Source organism: Otolemur garnettii, unplaced genomic scaffold (assembly GCF_000181295.1).
Source record: "Otolemur garnettii isolate 467f Iridium unplaced genomic scaffold, OtoGar3 scaffold00062, whole genome shotgun sequence".
NCBI classification, from domain to species: Eukaryota; Metazoa; Chordata; class Mammalia; order Primates; family Galagidae; genus Otolemur; species Otolemur garnettii.
Genome location: NW_003852457.1, coordinates 8851690 through 8871844, shown reverse-complemented (window position 1 = coordinate 8871844; position 20155 = coordinate 8851690). Strand labels below are relative to the sequence as shown.

The following is a 20155-nucleotide window of genomic DNA, read 5'->3' as shown; positions in this document are numbered from 1 at the left end:
CTGTTTTCAGTTTTCTATTAGTCACTACCTTATTGCTTTGTAAGATATTTTAATGTCTTGCAATTGAGTACATCCCCATTGTTACTTCAGCATTTTCTTGGCTGTTCTTTTGCTTTTACCCTCTCATGTGAACTTTAGAAACATTTTACCAAAAATTCCCTCCCATTTCTACAGGTTGCAATGTCACTTGGCAGCATGATTCCAGGAATGGGCTGTGAAAGAGGCTTCTGTGCTCCCAAATTCCTCTGATTACAGACACCTCGTATTTTGTGGATGTTCTTCCCTTTATTCTTCTTGGGTTCTAGTATATCGTTAAGCTGAGGCTTTGTGTCTTTTTATAAACCAGGAAAGTCCTCAGTTTCTTGGTATGTGACCTTCCTTGACCTAGAAATCCTACTGGATATCTGTGGGGCTTTCCAACCTGTCCTCCAGATTTCTTGATAGCTCTTTCCTATTCCCTTCTCTTTCATTCTGTGCTGTGTTCTGGGTAATTTCCCCAGTTCTATATTCCAGTGAACAAATTCTCTCTCCAGCCATGTCCAGGCACCTATTCAAGCCACTTACTTAGCTTTGGTTTTCATTTTAATGACTACATTTCATATTTGTGAAATCTTCTTCCTTTGGCATTTTTATATCTGGTTGCTTTTTTAAATAACTGCTTTGTTGTTATTGTAGTTATTTTGAGACAGAGTCTTCCTTTGCTTTCCTTGGTAGAGTGTCATCTTATCATAGCTCACAGCAACCTCAAACTCTGGGGCTCAAGCAAACCTCTTGCCTGAGTTTTTCATTTTTAGTAGGGACAAGTTCTCACTCTTGTTCAGGTTGGTCTCGAACTCATGAGCTGAAGCAATTTACCTTTCTCTGCCTCCCAGAGTGCTAGGATTATAGGCATGAGCCATTGTGACTGGCTACATAACTATTTTGATTCATAAACTCATGTCCCTTTAATGAATGCTTTCCCTTATTCCTTTATGTTTTTAATATTCTAACAGTTGTCTTAAGTCCTTTTTTTTTCCAAGCTGTCACCCTGGAAAGAGTGCAGTTGTATCACAGCTCACAGCAACCTCTAACTCCTGCCTGGGCTTAAGCGATTCTCTTGCCTCAGCCTCCCAAGTAGCTGGGAGTACAGGTGCCCGCCACAATGCCTGGCTATTTTTTGGTTGTAGTTGTCAGCATTGTTTGGCAGGCCCAGGCTGGATTCCACCTGCCAGCTCTGGTGTATATGGCTGGCACCTTAGGCACTTGAGCTATAGAGGCCGAGTCTGTCTTAAGACCTTTTTAACTTGTTCTTTTTTTCTGTTTCCTTGGGTTTAAATTTGCCCATTCTGTTGGATTTATTGGCTGACTCCCTTGGAGTTGGATTTCCTTGGGTGCTTTGTCATTGTTTTAAGAGCTCATCTTTCATGGGTGTTGTGTCTTTACTCCAAGACCGCTTGTTCCTGAAAGGAAATTTCAGATTCTCTCATCCTAACACCCCTGGATCTGTGACTCAGAATTCAGTGGCTTAGTTTTCACTCTAAGGAGATATCCTGGTTCAATTTCCAAGCACTTGTTGTCCTGATGCCAGGTACTGTTGCCTCTCTCCTTGGGCTACTTCTGGCTGCAGCCTCAGAGATCAAGCAGAGCTGATTTCAGCTCCTCCCCACACTCAGGGAGCCTCATCCCAGCCCTGGGGCTCATGCAGGATCCTGGCTGCACACCCAGCCCTGAGCCCCTATGACAGCCACAGGCCAGAGCCTCATAGCTTCAGCCCACCCACTGCCAACAGCATCTGCTACTTTTGAGCTGCGGAGAGTTTCATTTGGTTTTTTTGGTATGTACTTTTAACTCTAAAAACAACCCATCCATCATGTCTCCATGTTTGAAACAACAAGGGAGATTTCCACACCCACAGTGTTGACTGGATGTGGTTGGCCTGGGTCCATAGAAACCCTGACCTAAACTGTAGCCACGTCTCCATTTGGGGACAGAAGCACATCGCTGAAACTGGATGCTGCTCTGCTGTTCAGGGACAAAGCAGCAGATGATGCTGAGTGGGTGGGAAAGTAGAAAGCTACAGGCTCTGAGCACTGCTGTCCTCACATGGCTGCCTCCCTTAGGGGGCCTAGGAGGGCTGGTCAGACACGGGCTGTGGGACCCAACCCCAGAGACTCCACTCAGAGGGTCTGAGATGGGGCCTGAGGATCTGTGTTTCTCAGGGGCTTCAAGTGACGCTGGTGCTGCTGGTTCCAGGACCACACTTCGAGAACCACTTATCCAGAAAGAAGAGATGATTTTTCTCTTTTCATTTATTTGAGAATTTCAAAAGTGTTCAACTGAAACAAATGGGAGGGATTTGGAACAAAGGCCCTGCTGGGACACTTCTGTGGGCCGGCGCGAGAAAGGACACACGGAAACAGCTGTTTTCACAGCCTGCGTGTAGAGGCTCAGCTCATCTAGGAAGAGATGGTTACTGTCAAAAATTGATGGATTGAGCCTGCTGAGCCCTGGGAGACAGGATTTGCCTTTCCAACACTAAATCCAGTCAAACTCTGCCCCTGGAGATGGATGTTCCTGCAGAGCATGGAGCCTGTGTGGGGGAGGCATCGCTTGTGGCTGTGCCAGAGGAATTATTGTTTCCTGAAACTGGGCCTGGGCTCGGGGGCGGGGGACATCAAGCAGATTGTAAATCTTTCTTAAAAATCAGGTTCAATGTGAAATCTCTAAAATTGATGCACACAGTTTCTCCGGAGAGAATATGAAGCCCTGGTTGTCATCCAAGGGGAAATTCTGCACTGCCAAAGGGAAGTGCTGATCAGGCACCTCTTGCATTTGTGCCAGGTGCGATGACCTTGGGTCAGGACTCCAGGGCTCCCATCAGCCTCAGCATGGGCCTTGGGCACAGCCAACCTTTAGCTTGGAGGCCTGAGCCAGAAACACCCAGCTTGCTTGGCCTCTCAATTTGACTTCCTCATCTTGACAACATACCTTTGCATGGTTCTAGAGCAGTGGTTCTCGATCTTCCTAATGCTGCAGCCCTTTAATACAGTTCCTGTGGGTCACAACCCACAGGTTGAGAATTGCTATTCTAGAGAGTCCCGCCAGTTATATGGACTAATGCAGATGGTTGGGTGGATGGCTGGATGTGGGTGGAAGGGTGGATGAGTGGGTAGATGGGTGGGGGGTGGATGGAAGGATGGATGGGTAGGTGGCTGCTTGGATGTATGAGTGGGTGGGTGGGTAGACGCATGGATGTGTGGGTGGGCGGGTGGGCAGGTGAGCGGGTACATGGATGGAAGGTGGAATAAATGGTGACTCATTTGATGGTTACTGAGTCCCTGGGTTACTACAAAGACAAAAGAGTAGATGTTATCCATAACTTGAGAGGTGAAGTCCTATCCTCATTACTTTCAAGGTGAAAATCAGCTTTTATCATCATTTAGTGGATCACAGCACCCAAAAAGAACCCCACGGTTCATCACTCCCTAAACCTACCAAAGAGCTGAATCATCCCCACAGTCCTCCCTATTCGCAGGGGCAGCCACCCTCAGGATGAAGAACCCCAGGACCTCAGAAGACACTTCCTGCTGTGCCCACACCTTTCTTCACTCAGAGTCCAGAGCTGGGCTCTAGCCACAGGGGCCTTGCCAGAGGGCACCCTGTCCACAATCCAGAGAGAAAATGCCACCTCCCCCAGATTTTGGAGCCCTTCCCAGAGCAGTGACAATTTGTGGACCTCAGGAGGGAAGACACCTGATCTACCAGGGGAGCCAGCAAGGGTGCTGGGGACCTGCAAACCACCAGCCTGCCTTGGAGAGTTTGCTGCCCATGCCTCCATGCTGATGACAGTCACCAGCTGTGTGCAGTCTCTGCATAGCCCTCCAGGTGTACAGCTCCTCTTGAGAAAGCCTCCAGAATGCTGATCCCACACCCACTCCTGGGAAGGAAGAGGTGGCCTGAGCCAGCCGGGTCTCACCCTCACTGTTTCCAGGCAGCCAGGCTTCTTGTCCTCTCCCTCTCATGGGTCCCTCTCCCTCTTTTCTCTCTCTCTGTCTCTCTCCATCTCTGTCCTTTGATCTCTCTCTCTCTCCTTCTATCTCTGTTCCTCTCCCTTGATCTGTCTCTCTCTCTCCTTGTGTCTCTCTCTGCACCCCAAGAATAGACAAGGTCCTGACATCACCCACCTACCTCCTTCCCCTGCACACATCCAGCCACTATCACCTTAGCTGAAGGGGCCTTTTGGCCCCCCCAGACAGTGGGGCCAGGGAGGGGGACATGCGGCCCCCAGGCTCGGCTGTGAGCCCCCACCACCCACACCCTCATGCTCTCTCCACCACAGGCAGAACGTCCAGGAGGGCACGAGGGCCCCCCACCCTGTAGGTCCTGTGCTGTGGTTGGTTGTTCTGATGTGGCACCCGACAGCCGTGAGGTGACATAGCAGTGAGCTGACACTCAAGCGCTGCCTCATTCTAAGGCCCAGGCTCAGGGCCAACCAACAAGGGGATCTGGAGTTATCAAGTAAGGGCCATGATCCTCAAATGTCTACCCCTTATAGGAGGAGCCCAGGGCTGTGGCCAAACCCTCCCTGCCTGAACTCACATCAAAGGCCAAAGGGGCTCCATCTGGCTCTGCTTGGAAGTAGGAAGAGTCTCTGTGCAGAGGACCCGTGGCCAGCAGGTGGCCATTGACACTCAGCTTGGAGCTGGCTGAGCACCTCTGCTCTGTCACCAGCAAATTCTTTTAGGAAGTGCTGGGGCTCCTGAGTGGTCACTGATGAAACCTAAATACTGGGGTTCAGCAAACTGGTTGAGAAGCCACCCAACCAACACAGTGGGGCATCTGACTTGTGGCTGGAAATCTGAATTTGCATAGTGCTTCCTCCCAAATGTCTTTTTCACAGCTGGACTACATAGCAGTAAAGAGGGCACTTACAAGCCTTCCGCGCTCTTGGGGTGGCTGATCTCTGCATACTCACAGTGTCACACTCTGACTTTGCCCATCAGTTGGTTACTTGGAATCTTCTTCCAATTTTAGAGTAAAGAGTAACACTATTCTGAAAGTCAGGTGCTGAACAGGCCTGGGCCAGGCAGCTATTCCGAAGTGTGGCTTTTGTTGTTTCTTGGTGGGGAAGGTCACACCATTAACCAGATAGTTTTGGGTTTTTTTTTGTTTTTTTTTTTTGAGACGGAGCCTCAAGCTATCCCCCTGGGTAGAGTGCCATGGCATCACGCTCACAGCAACCTCCAACTCCTGGGCTCAAGCGAGTCTCCTGCCTCAGCCTCCCAAGTAGCTGGGACTACAGGCGCCCGCCACAACGCCTAGCCATTTTTTGGTTGCAGCCATCATTGTTGTTTGGTGGGCCCGGGCTGGGGATTCAAACCTGCCACCTTAGGTGTATGTGGCTGGTGCCTTAGCCACTTGAGCCACAGGCGCCGAGCCTAACCAGATAGTTTGTGGCTCCCAGTGGACCACATGTAGAATCAGGGTGTGTCAGGAGGCCTTGGCACCCAAGGGACATGTGGGCAGGGCCTTTGTTGAGTTTCCACAGGAAGGGAGAGGCAGAGCAGGGTGACCAGGCATGAGGCTGGCTTCCAGACCTGCAGCAGAAAAGGCCTGGCAGGGCACACTCAGGAGAGAACGTATTCCCTATACCTGCAGGTTTCCCACTGGGATGCTGAGCTGAAGAGACCTCAGATGTGAGGGCATCACAGAAGTGAGAACAGGAGACCCCAGTGAGCAGGGGCCAGACACCCCTGACTCCTGAGAAAGTCTCCTTGCTATAGAGGCTGCCACGGCACATGCTCACCACCCTGTATACAGGGGTGGTCGTCTTGTTCATGGCCTTGCTGCCATGCTGGCCTGGTCAGTCAGAGCTCCCAGGGCAGCAGAACTACTTACTGTGCGTGTGCGTGAGGGTGTGTGTGTCTGTATACAGCAACACCTTTATATAAAGGTTGATTCATTCTGAGAACTGGCTCACACGCCTGTGGGGCTGGGTGGCCAGCAGGGGAGACACCAGTGGGATTTCTGCACTGCAGTCTGGAGGCAAAGTTCCCTCTTTTCTGCAAGGACTGTCTCTACTCTTGCAAGGCCTCCTGCTGGTTAGAGGAAGCCCCTGTGCCACAAAGGGCAGTTGGCTGTGTGGAAAGGTGTGGTTCATGTCCACAGATGCTACCCAGCCACCTTGGTGTTGAGGGAATAACTGGGCACCATCGCCTGGCCAAGCTGACACAAAGAGCGATGTTTTCCTCGCATACACAGATAGTCTCAATGAGACCTGCTGCAGGGGGACTGTGACTGTGAGGTGACATTTGCCACCAGGACCCTGGGCGCAGCACCTTCCTCAATGGCTGAGATAGATGATGGTGTGGTCTTCAGGGTAGAGAGGCGCTGCATGTGGCTGAGTGGGGTGGGGTGGCCGAGAGGACTGTTGCTGCCTCTGCTTTATTCTCAGGCTACAAAAGCAGTACCTTCTCAGCACTAGCATGCAAATATCATGGATTGAGCAAAGGAAAATAAAAGATCAGCTCACCACGATGACCACTTGTAAGAGTTTCCGTATAGTCTTCCAGATTTGTGTCTATGATTTTTTTAAATTCTTATTTTGATAAAAATAAGCACATTTTTCTAAAATAGCAGCATGGGGTGGTGCCTGTGGCTCAGTGGGTAGGGTGCCAGCCCCATATACTGAGGGTGGCGGGTTCAAACCCGGCCCTGGCCAAACTGCAACAAAAAAATAGCCGGGCATTGTGGCAGGGGCCTGTAGTCCCAGCTACTTGGAAGGCTGAGGCAAGGGAATTGCCTAAGCCCAAGATCTGGAGGTTGCTGTGAGCTGTGGGTAACGCCACAGTACTCTACCAAGGGTGACAAAGTAAGACTCTGTCTCTAAAAAAAAAAAAAAAAAGAAGAAGCATGCTATTTTTGTGAAGTAACAGTGCTCAATTTGTATTCCTAATCCTGGAGGCAGAGATGAGGGGGCAGTGGGCTATCTCCTGTGGTAGGGGCCCTCCTTAGTGCATCCTGACTAGTTGGGAGGGGATAAAGGATGGCGACTTAGAGGGCCTGGCCTGTGAAGGTTGAGGAGGGTGGTGGGGTCACTTGTGAGGGATGCTGAGAAGCCAAGAGCTCCAGGCTCTGATGCCGCTGCTCTGCTGGAGGCCTGGCCCCCAGGAGGGCCTTGGGAGAGGAGCTGGGGCAGCCAAGGCGGGGTCAGAGAGCTCTGAACTTGCTCCCTCCTGGCTGGCCAGCACAGATAATGGGACAAGCTGGTTCTCACCCCAAATGTAGTTTGGAGTTGCTAGGGCAGCCCTGAGGTGCCTTTAGGCCTAGCTTCCTGGGAAGGGCTAGGACACCTTACTGTGTGACTAGGGTCAGAGAAGTTTGAGAGCTGTACCCCAGCCAGCTGTGGCAGGCTCTGCTCTGCCAGACAGAGAAGGTGACTGAGCATCCCCAGTGAGGAGGCCTCCACGTGCCTCACGGCAGGGAAGCCGTGCAGCAAAATGCAATGAACTCAGAGTCCAGGAAGCTGCCCCATAAAAATGATGGAGAGACACGTTCATTGTCACCCTGCAGAGGGGAGGCAAAGCCACGTGCCCGGTAATTGTTTTCCACTCTCCGCACGTTCTGAGGGACATGCTGGCTTTTTAATAGCAGGGGCATGCCAGAAAAATGTCACTTTGATCATTGTGGTGGCAGGAAAAAAAATGGGGCAAGTGAAAAAGAGAGATGACAGCTTCCCTCTGAGGAAAAGCCCAGCTCTGCACAGACACAGGGCCCTCCGGGCACCCGAGAGGGCAAAGGCCTGATCCCAGCACGCAGGTGCTCACAAGCACTTGTAGCGGTTCACAGCCTGGGGGTGGCTGCAGCAAGGACCAGCCTTTCCAAATCTCACCTTGTTTCCAGAGCAAGAGCCACTCACTGGCACTGTCCTGACAAGTGATTACTTCAGAATCTGGGGAGGGCCAGATCTTCCTTGTAGGACAGCAGACACTGCCACTGTGGAATCCACCTTTCAGAAGTCAGGAAGGATGTGAGAGGAGTTGGGGAGCAGTGTGCAGGGTCTGCCCTGCTCCCCGAGCTCTTTCCCTCTGAGCCCCACACCTGAGCTGTGTCTGCTGCTTGCTGTTTCTGTTTCGGTGACAATTTACCAAACTGATTGAGGTAATTAGAGTTAAAAGACATCGTGGATGTGACTGCATGTGAGACTCCTCTCGGTGACACCTCCATGGCTCCCAGGGAGGAGCAGCCTCAGGGCCTCAGTGCTTGGTTAGCGCTCCCTGCCCAACTCAAACCGGCTGTGTGAGCTTGGGAAGAGAGATCTGTGCCTCAGTTATATTTTCATCTGTAATGGGGTTAATCCCATGCCCTGACACAGGACTGTTGGGGCTCCTTCCCATCCAGCCACCACCCTCCTGGTCCCACTCTGTTGGCTACAGAGCTGCACAGGGGAGGGCCTTGGGGGACCAGAACCACGGGGAAGGAGCAACTCCCCACACTAGGGCATGACCTGCTAAACACATGGTTTGTGTTCTCTGGTGGGTGGTGTCAGGAGGAGACCCCCCCAGCAGTCCTCCTTAGCTGTGACTTGGCTCTCTGAAAGCAGAGACTTGGTGCAGGGAGGAAGCCCCATTCTTTCCAAAACAAGGGACTTGGCCTCTACAATGGGTCCACCCAGAAGTGAGCATGACCTTCTCTGGGAAAAAGGGTCTTGGCAAGTATAACTGAGGTTGGATCCTGAGATGACAGCACCCTGGATTAGGGTGGCCAAAGTCCAGTGATGAGTGTCCTTATGAAAGACTGGCAGAGGGATATTTGAGACTCAGACACTGAGGTTCTGATCCCTGCTCTGCCCTGTGCAGTGGGTGTATCCTCTCAGACCCTGGGTATCCTTTTCTATAAAGCAGAGGGAACAGTGCTGGTAGTTCCAGTCCTTTCCTGGGTTGTGGTGGGGAATGCATGAGATAAGGTTGGTAAGGTGCCTGCCCTGTCCCTGGCATACTCGTGGTTCCCCAAGATGTTTAAATTGGTGGCTTAGGTATGACAGTCCTTCAAAGGCAGAGCTTGAGCCAAGCTGCCTGGACACTTCCTTCACAGTGAACCCAACCTGGTGGTCAACTGAAGCCTTTTCCCAATGGGACATGAGGGTGCAACACAGTGTTAGTTGGGGCTCTGCAGAAGAAGCCCAACAGACTGCAGATAGATGTGGATGTCAGGACTCGGCTCATGTAGGCTGAGGACCCTCAGATCCATAGTCAGCAAGCTGCAGACCTGGATAGCCAAAAGTGTGGGTTCCTGGCAGGAGAGGACCCATGACCCAGCTCAGAGGCCACAGGGCAGAGACACAGACACTCCTTACTCAGCCTTTCTGTCCTAGTTAAGCAAGGCCCACTTACACTGCGGGGGGGCCTGCTCTACTCAGCCCAGAGAGTCCAACCTCAGCCTTACCTCATAGACACACCCGGGACAGTGATCAAACACTCCACAGCCCGAGGCCCAGGCCAGCCGGCACATAAGATAAGCCAATGCAGTGAGGGCAGCGTAGGGTGAGACAGGATGGAATGGAATGGGATAATCTTAAACTTCATGCCTCGAGGCAGAGTACTGTCTGATGAAGCCACAGAAATAAGCATTATTAAAGGGATCACAGTGCAAAACATATTTCTACTATGAGTGGAGGTTTAAACAGTTAGAGACCTTGGGGAGCTAGGCTTTCTGTTTAGCACTGGAGTGTGTGTCTATTTGGGGTGCTGGAAGCTGGCTTTGTGAGCTGCTGGCTGTGGGCTGGGGAAGTGGCCCAAGGGGGATCCTCTGCTCAGAACAAGCTCTGGCAATGTGGGGACCACAAACAGGAGAAATAATTAAGTGCTGGATGAATGTAATCCAAAATCCCACAATCATGTAACATGCAAAAGAAATCAAATTTGGTTTAAAAAATCCCAAAGAGGAGGCAGCACGTGCCCAGGCTTTTGTTGACACACCCACCTTCCCTGAAAACAAGCCAAGGGAGGTGGCCAAGCCCCATGGCCCTCCGGCCAGTGGCGAGGCAGGTGCCTGGGGACTCTGGGATGGAGCCTTCACTGGGGTCTCACTCAGGACCCCTCTGTCAGGAAGACCTAGGGAGTGGGGCCACCAGCTAGGCCCCTGGTGCCTGGCCTCAGCGCTGCACTCTCTCCTGCAGGTGTGGCAGTGTGGGGGCAGCATGGAGGTGCTGCCCTGCTCTCGTGTGGCACACATCGAGCGCACCAAGAAGCCCTATAACAACGACATTGACTACTACGCGAAGCGCAACGCTCTGCGGGCGGCCGAGGTGTGGATGGATGACTTCAAGTCCCATGTGTACATGGCCTGGAACATTCCTATGACTGTAAGCCAGGTGCTGGGGGGACTGAGGAGTGGATGGGCAGCACAGGGCCCATCTGGGAAAGGGCTCTACTCACACTGGCCCAGCTGAGGTGCTTGCACCCAGCCCTTCTGGGTGGATATTTCTTCTGAGCCTAGAGTGGTGTCCCATGGTTAGAAGGAAGGGAGGGTGAGCCCCGGGCCCAACCTTGGGACACCATTATGCACAAAGCCACCTCAGGCACGGGCTGGCTCAAAAGCAGATATCTAGCTGGCAACACATGGCCCTCTGCAGAGCCTCAGCTCTGCTCTCCCTGAATAAGGCCTGGGTAGCTGGCATGGTCCAGAGGACTGGTTCTCAAAGTGGGAACCCTGGCCAGTAACATCAGAGACAGTCAGCATCACCCAAGAGTTGGTGGGAATGTAGATTCCCAGGCCCAGCCCAGCACCTGCTGAGTTGGGAACTCCAGGTAGGCCTGGCCACCTGTGTGTTCCTTGACCTCCAGACTCACTAGCATTTGAGAACAACTGTCCCGCACAAATTCTGTTAACTTCAGTGAGTATCTGGGAAAAGAATCTGCCAACTAGACTTGGGACATCCAGGGATCCAGCTGCAGCAGGGCCACGGGAGACTCACATACCTGCAGTGTCAATACTGTCCACAACCAGGGCCCACCCTGGTCTTCTGGAGGGAGGAAGCCTCAGGTCTTATGACCCAGCAGAAGGGGTCACAGGACTCAGCAGTGTGTGGTCACAGTTTACTGCAGTGAAAGGTCACAGATGGAGACCAGCAGAGGGAGCCAGGGCACAGGGGCAGGACCAGAGAGACCAGGTATGAGCTCCCGGCTGCTCCCTCCCAGGGGTCATGGGGCTCCATTCCCCAGAGGTGTGATGACACAGGCCATGTGTTGCCAACCCGGGACACCACACTGGGCTTTGCTGTGTAAGGTTTGTGTTGGGCATGGTCGTGTGGACATGGCTGACCTCAGGCTCCAGCCCTACAGAGGCCAAGCACCCCATAAATCTCACTGCAGCATAACTCTGGTTATGCCCAGGGCCAGGCAAACAGGAGGTTCCAGGGGCTGGAGGGAGCCAGGTCTTGATGTTCAGGGAGTGGACGGGCCAGGTCTGCACACACCACCAAGGACCTTCTATCCAGGCTGGGGCTAGTCCCCAGCTGCCTTGGGCCTCCTGTGAGTTCTGAGAAGACAGCAGGCCACATGGAGATGAGGCCCCAGTAGCACCCCAAACCTCTGCCTGGGGGATGTCTTGGGCAGAGGGAGGCAAGTACACTCCTCACGGCAAGGACCTAAGTCATGGGGCATGAGGCACTTACCTGCCCTTCTGCTTGCTCTGGCCCCGCAGAACCCAGGGGTGGACTTCGGGGATGTGTCTGAGAGGCTGGCCCTGCGCCAGAGGCTGAAGTGCCGGAGCTTCAGGTGGTACCTGGAGAACGTGTACCCCGAGATGAGGATCTACAACGACACCCTCACGTACGGAGAGGTACCGCCTCTGCCCCACCCAGGCTTTCACCCTGCACCCGACACCCCGCTCCTCACCTGTACACACATGCAGGTTCACAGACCCCCAGACCTCCATGTCCCCAGTGAATGACCCCTGTGAATACACATACTTACTTGCATATAAATAGATACAGAGATAGATGTATACACACGCCCACGTGTTCACACAGACGTGCCTATGCACTGTACATACAGCTCCCTGTGGCCCGACCACCCTCAGATGATCAGGGTTTCTCTTGTCACTTGGGGTTGCAGGTGAGAAACAGCAAAGCCAGTGGCTACTGCTTGGACCAGGGAGCAGAAGACGATGACCGAGCCATTCTCTACCCCTGCCATGGGATGTCCTCACAGGTAGGAGTGGTGGGTGCCACATAGCAGGCAGGAGGTGACACAGAGGTGGGCCTGTGAGGTGTCCTGATGCCACTGTGGCTGAGCTCAGGGGTTCAGAGCAGCTGGGGGCCTTCCCTGCACCCCCACAGCAGCATAACAGGGTAAACTAAGAGCAAGGCCTTGGGGTCAGAAGGGCCATGGGAAAGCCACTTGGTATCCTGCACCTCATTACCCATCAATCCACTGGGAAGATGATGGTCCTCAAGGCTGTTATGTGGATTAAAGTGGAAAATGTGGGTGAAGCACTGCCACAGTCTAGACATAGTATAGGAAGTATTCTATTTTTGCTGTTACAGTAGTGTCCCATTAACTGAGAACCTATCGAGTGGTTTTCAGGCCTGGCTCTACCTCAGAACCTCCTGGCAAGCTGGGCTTAGACCCTTGGCCCCTGGTGGCTGAAGTCATTCTGAGGCACTGACCCTGTAAAGAGAGTGATGGCTTTAACCCCAGTCTGCTGGTTAACCACAGTCTGCTGGTGCTGACAGTGCTTCTCTTCAATGTGTCAGACATCATTTAAATTAAGCCCTAGACCTCTGCCTTCCCCTCTTTGCAGCTGAACCTGGAGGGCGCCGCCTCCAGCATCTGGGTGGAGACGGTGTCCACATGGCTAATTGCAGACTGCAGGGGCCAGCCTTGTGGCCTTGTGACAGCAAAGCTGAGGATGCAGCTGCCATCCCCTGCTGCCTGCATTTGCACTCTTGTTAGCAGGCTCTGGACTGACGCTCAGATAGTTTTTCAGTTTTTCATCATAATGGCCTCTGATTAAGAGAGCAAAATGGAACCACCCATCGAGATGCAAATGGCTTCCTTGAAAAAAATCTCATTTGCTGGACTTGTCAACACGCATGCGGATGCCTCTCTGGGTGCCACCATTTTCTTGTCAACCCAGGGCAAGGGGCCCTGTGGGGGCTTCTCAGCACCCAGAGGAGTGAGACAAGATGGCCAGGGTGCACTACATGGGAGAAAAGCCCAGTCTTTCTGCATGTCAGCTGGAGGAGGGCAGAGCTCGGCTGGCCTGGGGGATCCTGGCAGCTGAGTGGGGTGAGGGTTTTCCAGTGACCCTGCAGCCATGCCCATGGTAAGCCCTCTGCCTCAAGAGGATACTGGGTAGCCAGCAGAAGGGGCCTTTCCTGCCGCTGGAAACAGGATGACAGATGGGTGGCAGCTAGGGGAAGGGAGGACACGGGACAGATAGCTGGTGTGACTGAGCCACACCAGAGAGGTCAAGTATACCAATGTCCTCATCTGAGCAGGACACAGCCCATCAGTGGTTTCCTCTTTGCACACTGACCTGAGTTTTCCTGCTCATTGATAACTCCAAGGTTCCCTCAAAACACCAGAGACTAGAGAAGATATGTCCCAATACAGGACAGAGGGCCACTCCCTGGGTCCTGTCTTAAACAGCAGGAGCTTACTGTCTCACAGTTCTGGAGGTCGAAGTCTGAGTTGGTCTGGCTCTCCAGGTCAGAGCTCAAGCCTTGGTACCAAGTGCCAAGTCCTACAAATAGCATATGATGTATCAATGACCACCTGCCCTCAGGCTGAACAGCCCCAACCTGCAGCAGCCTTATTTTGCTCACCGATCTGCAATTTGGGTAGGGCTGGCCCAGCAGGACCAACTGTCTCTGCTCCTCTCAGCAACAGCTGGGCCACCTGACTGGGACTGGACGGTCCGTTTCCCAGGGTCTGTCAAGATGTGTGTTGTCAACTGGAGCTTGGGGCAGGCAAGCAATGTGCTGCCACCTCCCAGCATGGGAATGGTGGCTGCATTCCCAGAGCACAGGAGCACTGTGGCCATTTACAGCACAGCCTCAGAGGTCATGTGCCTCACTACCACAGTGTTCATGCACTCTCTGAAACATTTGTGGATGTAGAAGCTAGGGTCACCCCTTGATGGGGGGTATCTGGAGTTGCATTGTTGCAGGGACTCGTAGGGTAGAAGAAGCTTGTAGGTTACTTTCCAGGAGGACTGTGTGGGGAAAACAGTCTTCCATGATGTATTCAGACTTTGTGTGTACACAAGGGGAAAAGAGAGGCTGAGAGCAAGGCCCTTTAAATTCAAGAAGACAATGTGTGTTACTGTCATAAGGTCCCACTTAGAGATGAGGGGACCGAGGCTCAGTGGGGTGAAGTGACTTGACCACGGTCTGACAGCCAGGAAGTGGCAGGAATTCAGTTTTGGTTTCTATGTTGAAAGTACAGTTGCCACTGTGCAGGGACACATGGATACCAATGTGATATAGTGTCTTGCTATGAAAACCAACATGAGCCAGGACCCTGGAGGTGACCCTGGAGCTGCCCTCATCTGAAAATAATGTTTTCTTGTGGTTTGAGGCCAACTGAGGCTGACCTGGGGCCCATGTAGCATTCTTCTCCTGGGTTCACACCTGAAGCTGCGTGTCCTCCACCCGCAGAGGGCAGGCTCTGAGTAAGGTCCCAGGAAACAAGAGTCCAAGGCAGAGACATCTGAGAGATGTTCCACAAGGTGGGAGACTCCAATGCAGCCACTCAAGAGGCCCCTGTTTACAATGGGTCTGAGGCAGCTACATGACCTGTCCGTGCCCCTTAGTGCTTACCAGAGCCACTGGGGAGACCTGGCAGGTGCACAGGTCAAGGCCCCTCATGGCTCTTGCTGTTCTATCCTCAGCTGGTGCGGTACAGTGCCGATGGCCTTCTGCAGCTGGGCCCCCTGGGCTCCACAGCCTTCCTGCCTGACTCCAAGTGTCTGGTGGATGATGGCAGGGGCCGTACACCCACTCTGAAGAAGTGCGAGGATGTGGCCCGACCAACACAGCGGCTGTGGAACTTCACCCAGGTCAGCAGGACACTGAGGGCCCCAGGGCCAGCCTGACAACATGTGGGAGGGGAGAGAGCTTAAGGCAGGGGGCAGGGCCATGGGTTAGCTGCCCATTCATGAGTTCCGATGCTCAGGAGGTTAGGTGACTTTCCAGGGGTCACAAAACTAAAAATGGGCCAAGCTAGTCAGTTAGTCACAGCCCTGCTGACCCCTCTGCCAGCTTTGACTATCAAGGCTCCCAAACCCCAAGTGAGAGGGAAGAAGATGGAAGCTGTTTGTGGGACATGCCTTGAAACTTACTTCCAGCCAAGTGAGAGAGCTGGAAACCCTCAAAGCCCTGCTGAAAAGAGCCCCCAACTCCCTGTGGTGCCCAGACCCAGCCCCCAACTCTCTGTACCCCCCAGACTCAGTCCCCCAACTCCCTGTGCTCCACCAGACCCAGTCCCCCAACTCCCCGTGCTCCCAAACCCACCCCCCAACTCCCTGTGTCCCCCAGACCCACCTCCCTGACTCTCTGTGCCCTTCTCCCAGACCCCTGACTCCCTGAGGACCCCTAGATCCAAGCCACCTGGCTCCCTGAGGGCCCCGACCCCAATTCTCTTGCCCTAGCCTCCCAGAGTGGCCAGCCCCACCTGACCCATGTCCACCTTGGCTAAGCCTCTGGGCTTTGTGTCCTCAATCCCCATATGCTGGGCAGTGCCCATACTCAGTGGGTAGGGCACCAGTCACATACACCCAGGCTGACGGGTTTGAACTCCGGCCCACCTGGCTAAAACAACAATGACAACTACAACAACAACAACAACAAAATAGCCAGGCGTTGTAGTGGGCACCTGTAGTCCCAGCTACTTGGGAAGCTGAGACAAGAGAATTGCTTAAATCCAAGAGTTTGAAGTTGCTGTGACACCACAGCACTCTACCCAGGATGACAACTTGAGACTGTCTCAAAAAAAAAAAAAATCCCCACATGCCCTCAGGAGTCAGTGGTTCCTCCCAGCCACCATCCGGTTAAGGCCATAGTGCCTCTCATCCCTTCAGCTGGGTGTCCACCTTCACATATGTCTCCTGAGCTTACCTGCCTCCTCCAGCCCCTGCCCGAGTCCTTCACAATGGACAGGGGCAGCGTCTCCTAAAGCCCTGCAGGTGACCACATGGGCACAGTCCTTACAACAACAGGGACTTGCCTGGAGTCGGCAGGGTCAGGGCCCTCTGATGCTCTGGGAGGTGCCTCCTGCCTTTCCTGGCCTCTAAAGTCCCCTGGCCTCTAGCCACATCTCCCACCTATCATCTTTGAGTCCATCTCCAAATGTCCATCATCTTATAAAGATGCCAGTGTTGGGCCAGAGCCAGCTGATACCAGCCTGGCTTCATCTTCAGTGATCACCTCTGTGAAGACCTATTTCCAAATAAGACCATAGTGACCAGTTCTGGGGCTCTGGTCTTGAAGCTTGATGGATTTTTGGGAAACCTTTCTGCTCAGGGGACCCCTCTATCTAAAGTTCTTTGATGGTCTGCTCCTGCCCCCTCCACCCCTGCCCAAGCCCATGCCTCCCTCAGACCTGGGGCCCCCCCATAGACCTAGATCATTGTCTCACTGTGAACAGAGCCTGTGACAAATCAATGTAGGATAGTCAGGACTATGCCTGCCCTCAGAAGTGGGGTCCAGGGCTTTAGTTGCAGGAGCAGCTGCAGGGAGACAGTGGGGATCAAAAGGCCTCCAGGTCTGGTGTTGGCGGAGCCAGTGAGAGACCCTGCAGGATGGGTGCAGGGTGGAGACCAGGGGAGAACGGGAGACTTGGCGGGGTCCCAAGCCTTTCAGGGGGCAGGGACACACCACAACCAACTTGGGGCCTGGGGTTGCCCCACATTTTGGGGGTGCCTCTGCGGGAAGGGGTTGCCTGGGCACTCAACATGACTCAGTTTCCCATGCTTCTCAGAGTGGCCCCATTGTGAGCCGAGACACAGGCCGGTGCCTCGAGGTGGAAATGTCCAAAGACGCCAACTTCGGGCTGCGGCTGGTGGTGCAGAGGTGCTCGGGACAGAAGTGGATGATCAGAAACTGGATCAAACACGGGCGGCACTGACCGCTCCCATCCTCGTCCTTGGCCCTCACTCAAAGCAGACCCTCATGGACCGAGCCCGCTGGGCTGGGGGCCGGGCTGGCACCCTTTGTTCCCCCACTCCAGAACCCAGAGCACCTGGGCAGTGCCCTGCGTGTCTCGAAATGGGGCTCTGTGGCCCAGGACAGCAGAGGCCTGGTGGCCAGGGCACTGGCCACCTTCCTGGACAGGTGGCTCTGCCGGAGGGAGGGTGTCTGAGGACAGCAGACGCCGACTCTGAAACACGTGCCTTTTCTCCAGTATCTCCTGTCCAGGCTTCCGGATGGCCACGTCTTCTGCATGTGCTACAGCCCCCGTACACACCCCAAAGTGGGGTCCACCCTGCCCATGAGGCCGAGCCCCGTACCTCCTGTCAGCAGAGCCCCCATCCTCCTAGCAGAGCCTTGGCCTCCCCTGATCTGGCCTCTCTCTGGCCGGCCGCTCAGCCTCTCTGATCATAACCTAAGTCAGACATACAAATGCAGCCTCCGTGGGCTGGTGTCGGGGATGAGGACACCCCATAGGCATGTTGACGAGACGGACTCCGGCCACATCAACAGACACCAAATAAAGAGCAGATTCAACAACAGAGACACTCGTGTTTGTCTTCCAAGGCGCTGAACCAGCAGATGTGGGGCCAGGCCCTGATCTGCTGTCTGGCCCAGGGTTCCAGGCACCTTCTCTATTATTGCTCTGCTGTCCTCCATGGCAGGAGTCAGCAATTCCTGACCCTGGCCACTTGCCTATTTCTATAAATAAAGTTTTATTGGCACACAGCCAAGCCCACTTGCCTGTATCATGTGCAGCTGCTGTTCTGGGGCTGCAGGTGCAGGGTTGGAAGGTGCTGTGTGGCTTCCAGAACTACGGACATTTACTCTCTGACATTTTAAGAAATTGTGCGCCTATTCCTGCCTGGGATGTGTCCTGTTCCCCTGGTTCAGGAGGGTGACTTCACCATGTCCTGGCCACCAGGTTGGGGGCAGTGGTCCAGGCACTGTCCACATCACTCCTGCTTTTGCCTGCTGGGTCAGAACATAACATTGTGGCCACCAAGTTGCAAAGGAGGCTGGGAATCATGGCTTTTCACTGGGCAGCTGTGTGTCTAGCACTGGCCCTCTGTGCCTCTGTAGGACATGGTTCTTTAGAAATTCATTTGCCTAGTTATCCTCAGCCGCATTCTCACAGCCTCCCTACCCAGGACAGAGTGGCTTATTACTGTTCTGTTCTTGGTCACTGATATTTACGGCTACTAACCACCCACCATGGCCCCAGCCTAAGTTTCCTGAGAGACCATAGGCATCCTAACTCAGCCTGGGTTGGGGAGGCTGCTGGCCTTGGCCCCCTGTGAAGAGCTTGCCAAAAACCAAGGTCTAGGCACGATCATGCTTTGTGATGGCTGCATGGTCCAGGGAGAGCAACATAGGGAGAGTGGCCGACAGGGGTCTCTTCCTGTCCCTTTGCATCCTGCAGGTCAGTGTCCAGTGGGCCAGGCACCAGCTGCTGTGGTCAGCCTACCTCTCATCTCCTGCCTGAGGTGGGCAACTTCAGCTGTCCAGATGGTGTGGGACCCTGGAGCCAGCTTGGCTCCCCTGGGAGGAAACACAACACGCTTCCATGTGTAACCCACCCAGCTCTTTCCACGTGCCCTCCTTCCTGCGGTGCAGGGCAGGGATCGTGGGCCCCAAGGTGACTCCCAAGCTTCTCCCAGTTCTCACAGAGTGACCTGGAAAGAAAGCTGGCAGGATTTTCAGACAGAAGTCAGACATCAGGGGCTTGTGGACCTTTCCTGAGTCCCCTTGCTGTGGCTAGCAGCTGACAGCCACAGTTCTTGGCCCGTCAGCCCCTCTTTCTAGAACAGGAAACTTCATTAACTAGTCATTCCAGGGCTCCTGGGTCCTAGGAGAGAAGTTTCCCGAGATCAGCAAGACCCATTACTCTGATCTTTCCTAGCCTTGGCAAAAGAATTCAAGCAAGCAGGTGCTGAGATTGCAGCAACCACCCTGTGTTCCTGGGGATGGGGGAGAGTGGCTGCACCACCACTGTGAGGGTTTGCTCACCACGTAGCCCCTCTTCCTCCTCCCTCAGGGACACCCCATGCCTCATGCTACAGGCAGCTCTGAAGGGTCCCAGTTTCCCTTTCTCAGCAGAGAATTCCACCAGCCCCAAACCAAATCTCAAAAAAACCCACTTACTCTTGCCAGAATTTTAAGAGGATGATGTAGACTAGATGTGGTAGTGAGTGAGGCCCCAAGTCATTCTTGAGCTGAGGACCAGCTCTATGGGTGCACAACATCTGAAAGTTTCCTAAATGAAGTTAGGGAGTGTGGCATCCATTAGCACTCAAAGTGCATTGCCCAGAGTTTAGAATAGAAATTATCGCAGGCTCAAACTTACAAAACTTGCTGGTGTTACAATTCATTAGACAGATTGACAGTCAAGTCAAAGTCGGGTGGTCTGTAGCCCACATGGGATCTCACAGAAAATCTGACACCTAGAAAATCACTTCTCAAAACCTCATGTGCCTGGTTGGGCACCCATAGCTTGGTGGTTATGGCACCAGCCACATGCACCAGAGCTGGTGGGTTTGAACCCAGCCTCGGCCTGTTAAACAAACAAACAACAACAAAAAAAAATATTGCTGGGGATTGTGGCAGGTGCCTATAGTCCCAGCTACTTGGGAGGCTAAGAGAAGAGAATGGCTTGAGCCCAAGAGTTTGAGGTTGCTGTTAGCTATGACAGCATAGAACTCTACAGAGGGTGACAAAGTGAGACTCTGCCTCAATTTAAAAAAAAAAGGGCAGCGCCTGTGGTTCAGTGAGTAGGGTGCCAGCCCCATATACCAAGAGTGGCGGGTTCAAACCCAGCCCTGGCCAAACTGCAACAAAAAAATGGCCGGGCGTTGTGGCAGGAGCCTGTAGTCCCAGCTACTTGGGAGGCTGAGGCAGGAGAATCACCTTGCCCAAGAGCTGGAGGTTGCTATAAGCTGTGACATCACAGCACTCTACCAAGGGTGACAAAGTGAGAGTCTG

The 20155-nt window shown here is 53.5% G+C and overlaps 1 protein-coding gene across 1 annotated transcript in view; it reads left to right on the top strand.

Annotated features, from left to right (window-relative positions):
- Positions 1-17838, top strand: part of GALNT9 (polypeptide N-acetylgalactosaminyltransferase 9) — an 87294-nt gene extending 69456 nt beyond the window's left edge. Inside the window, exons 7-11 of the mRNA XM_003792882.2 lie at positions 10157-10342; positions 11683-11820; positions 12096-12191; positions 14878-15045; positions 16965-17838. Coding sequence (XP_003792930.1) covers positions 10157-10342; positions 11683-11820; positions 12096-12191; positions 14878-15045; positions 16965-17111 — 735 coding nt within the window. The 3' untranslated portion in view covers positions 17112-17838. The remainder of the gene's footprint in view (positions 1-10156; positions 10343-11682; positions 11821-12095; positions 12192-14877; positions 15046-16964) is intronic.
- The last annotated feature ends 2317 nt before the right edge of the window (positions 17839-20155 follow it).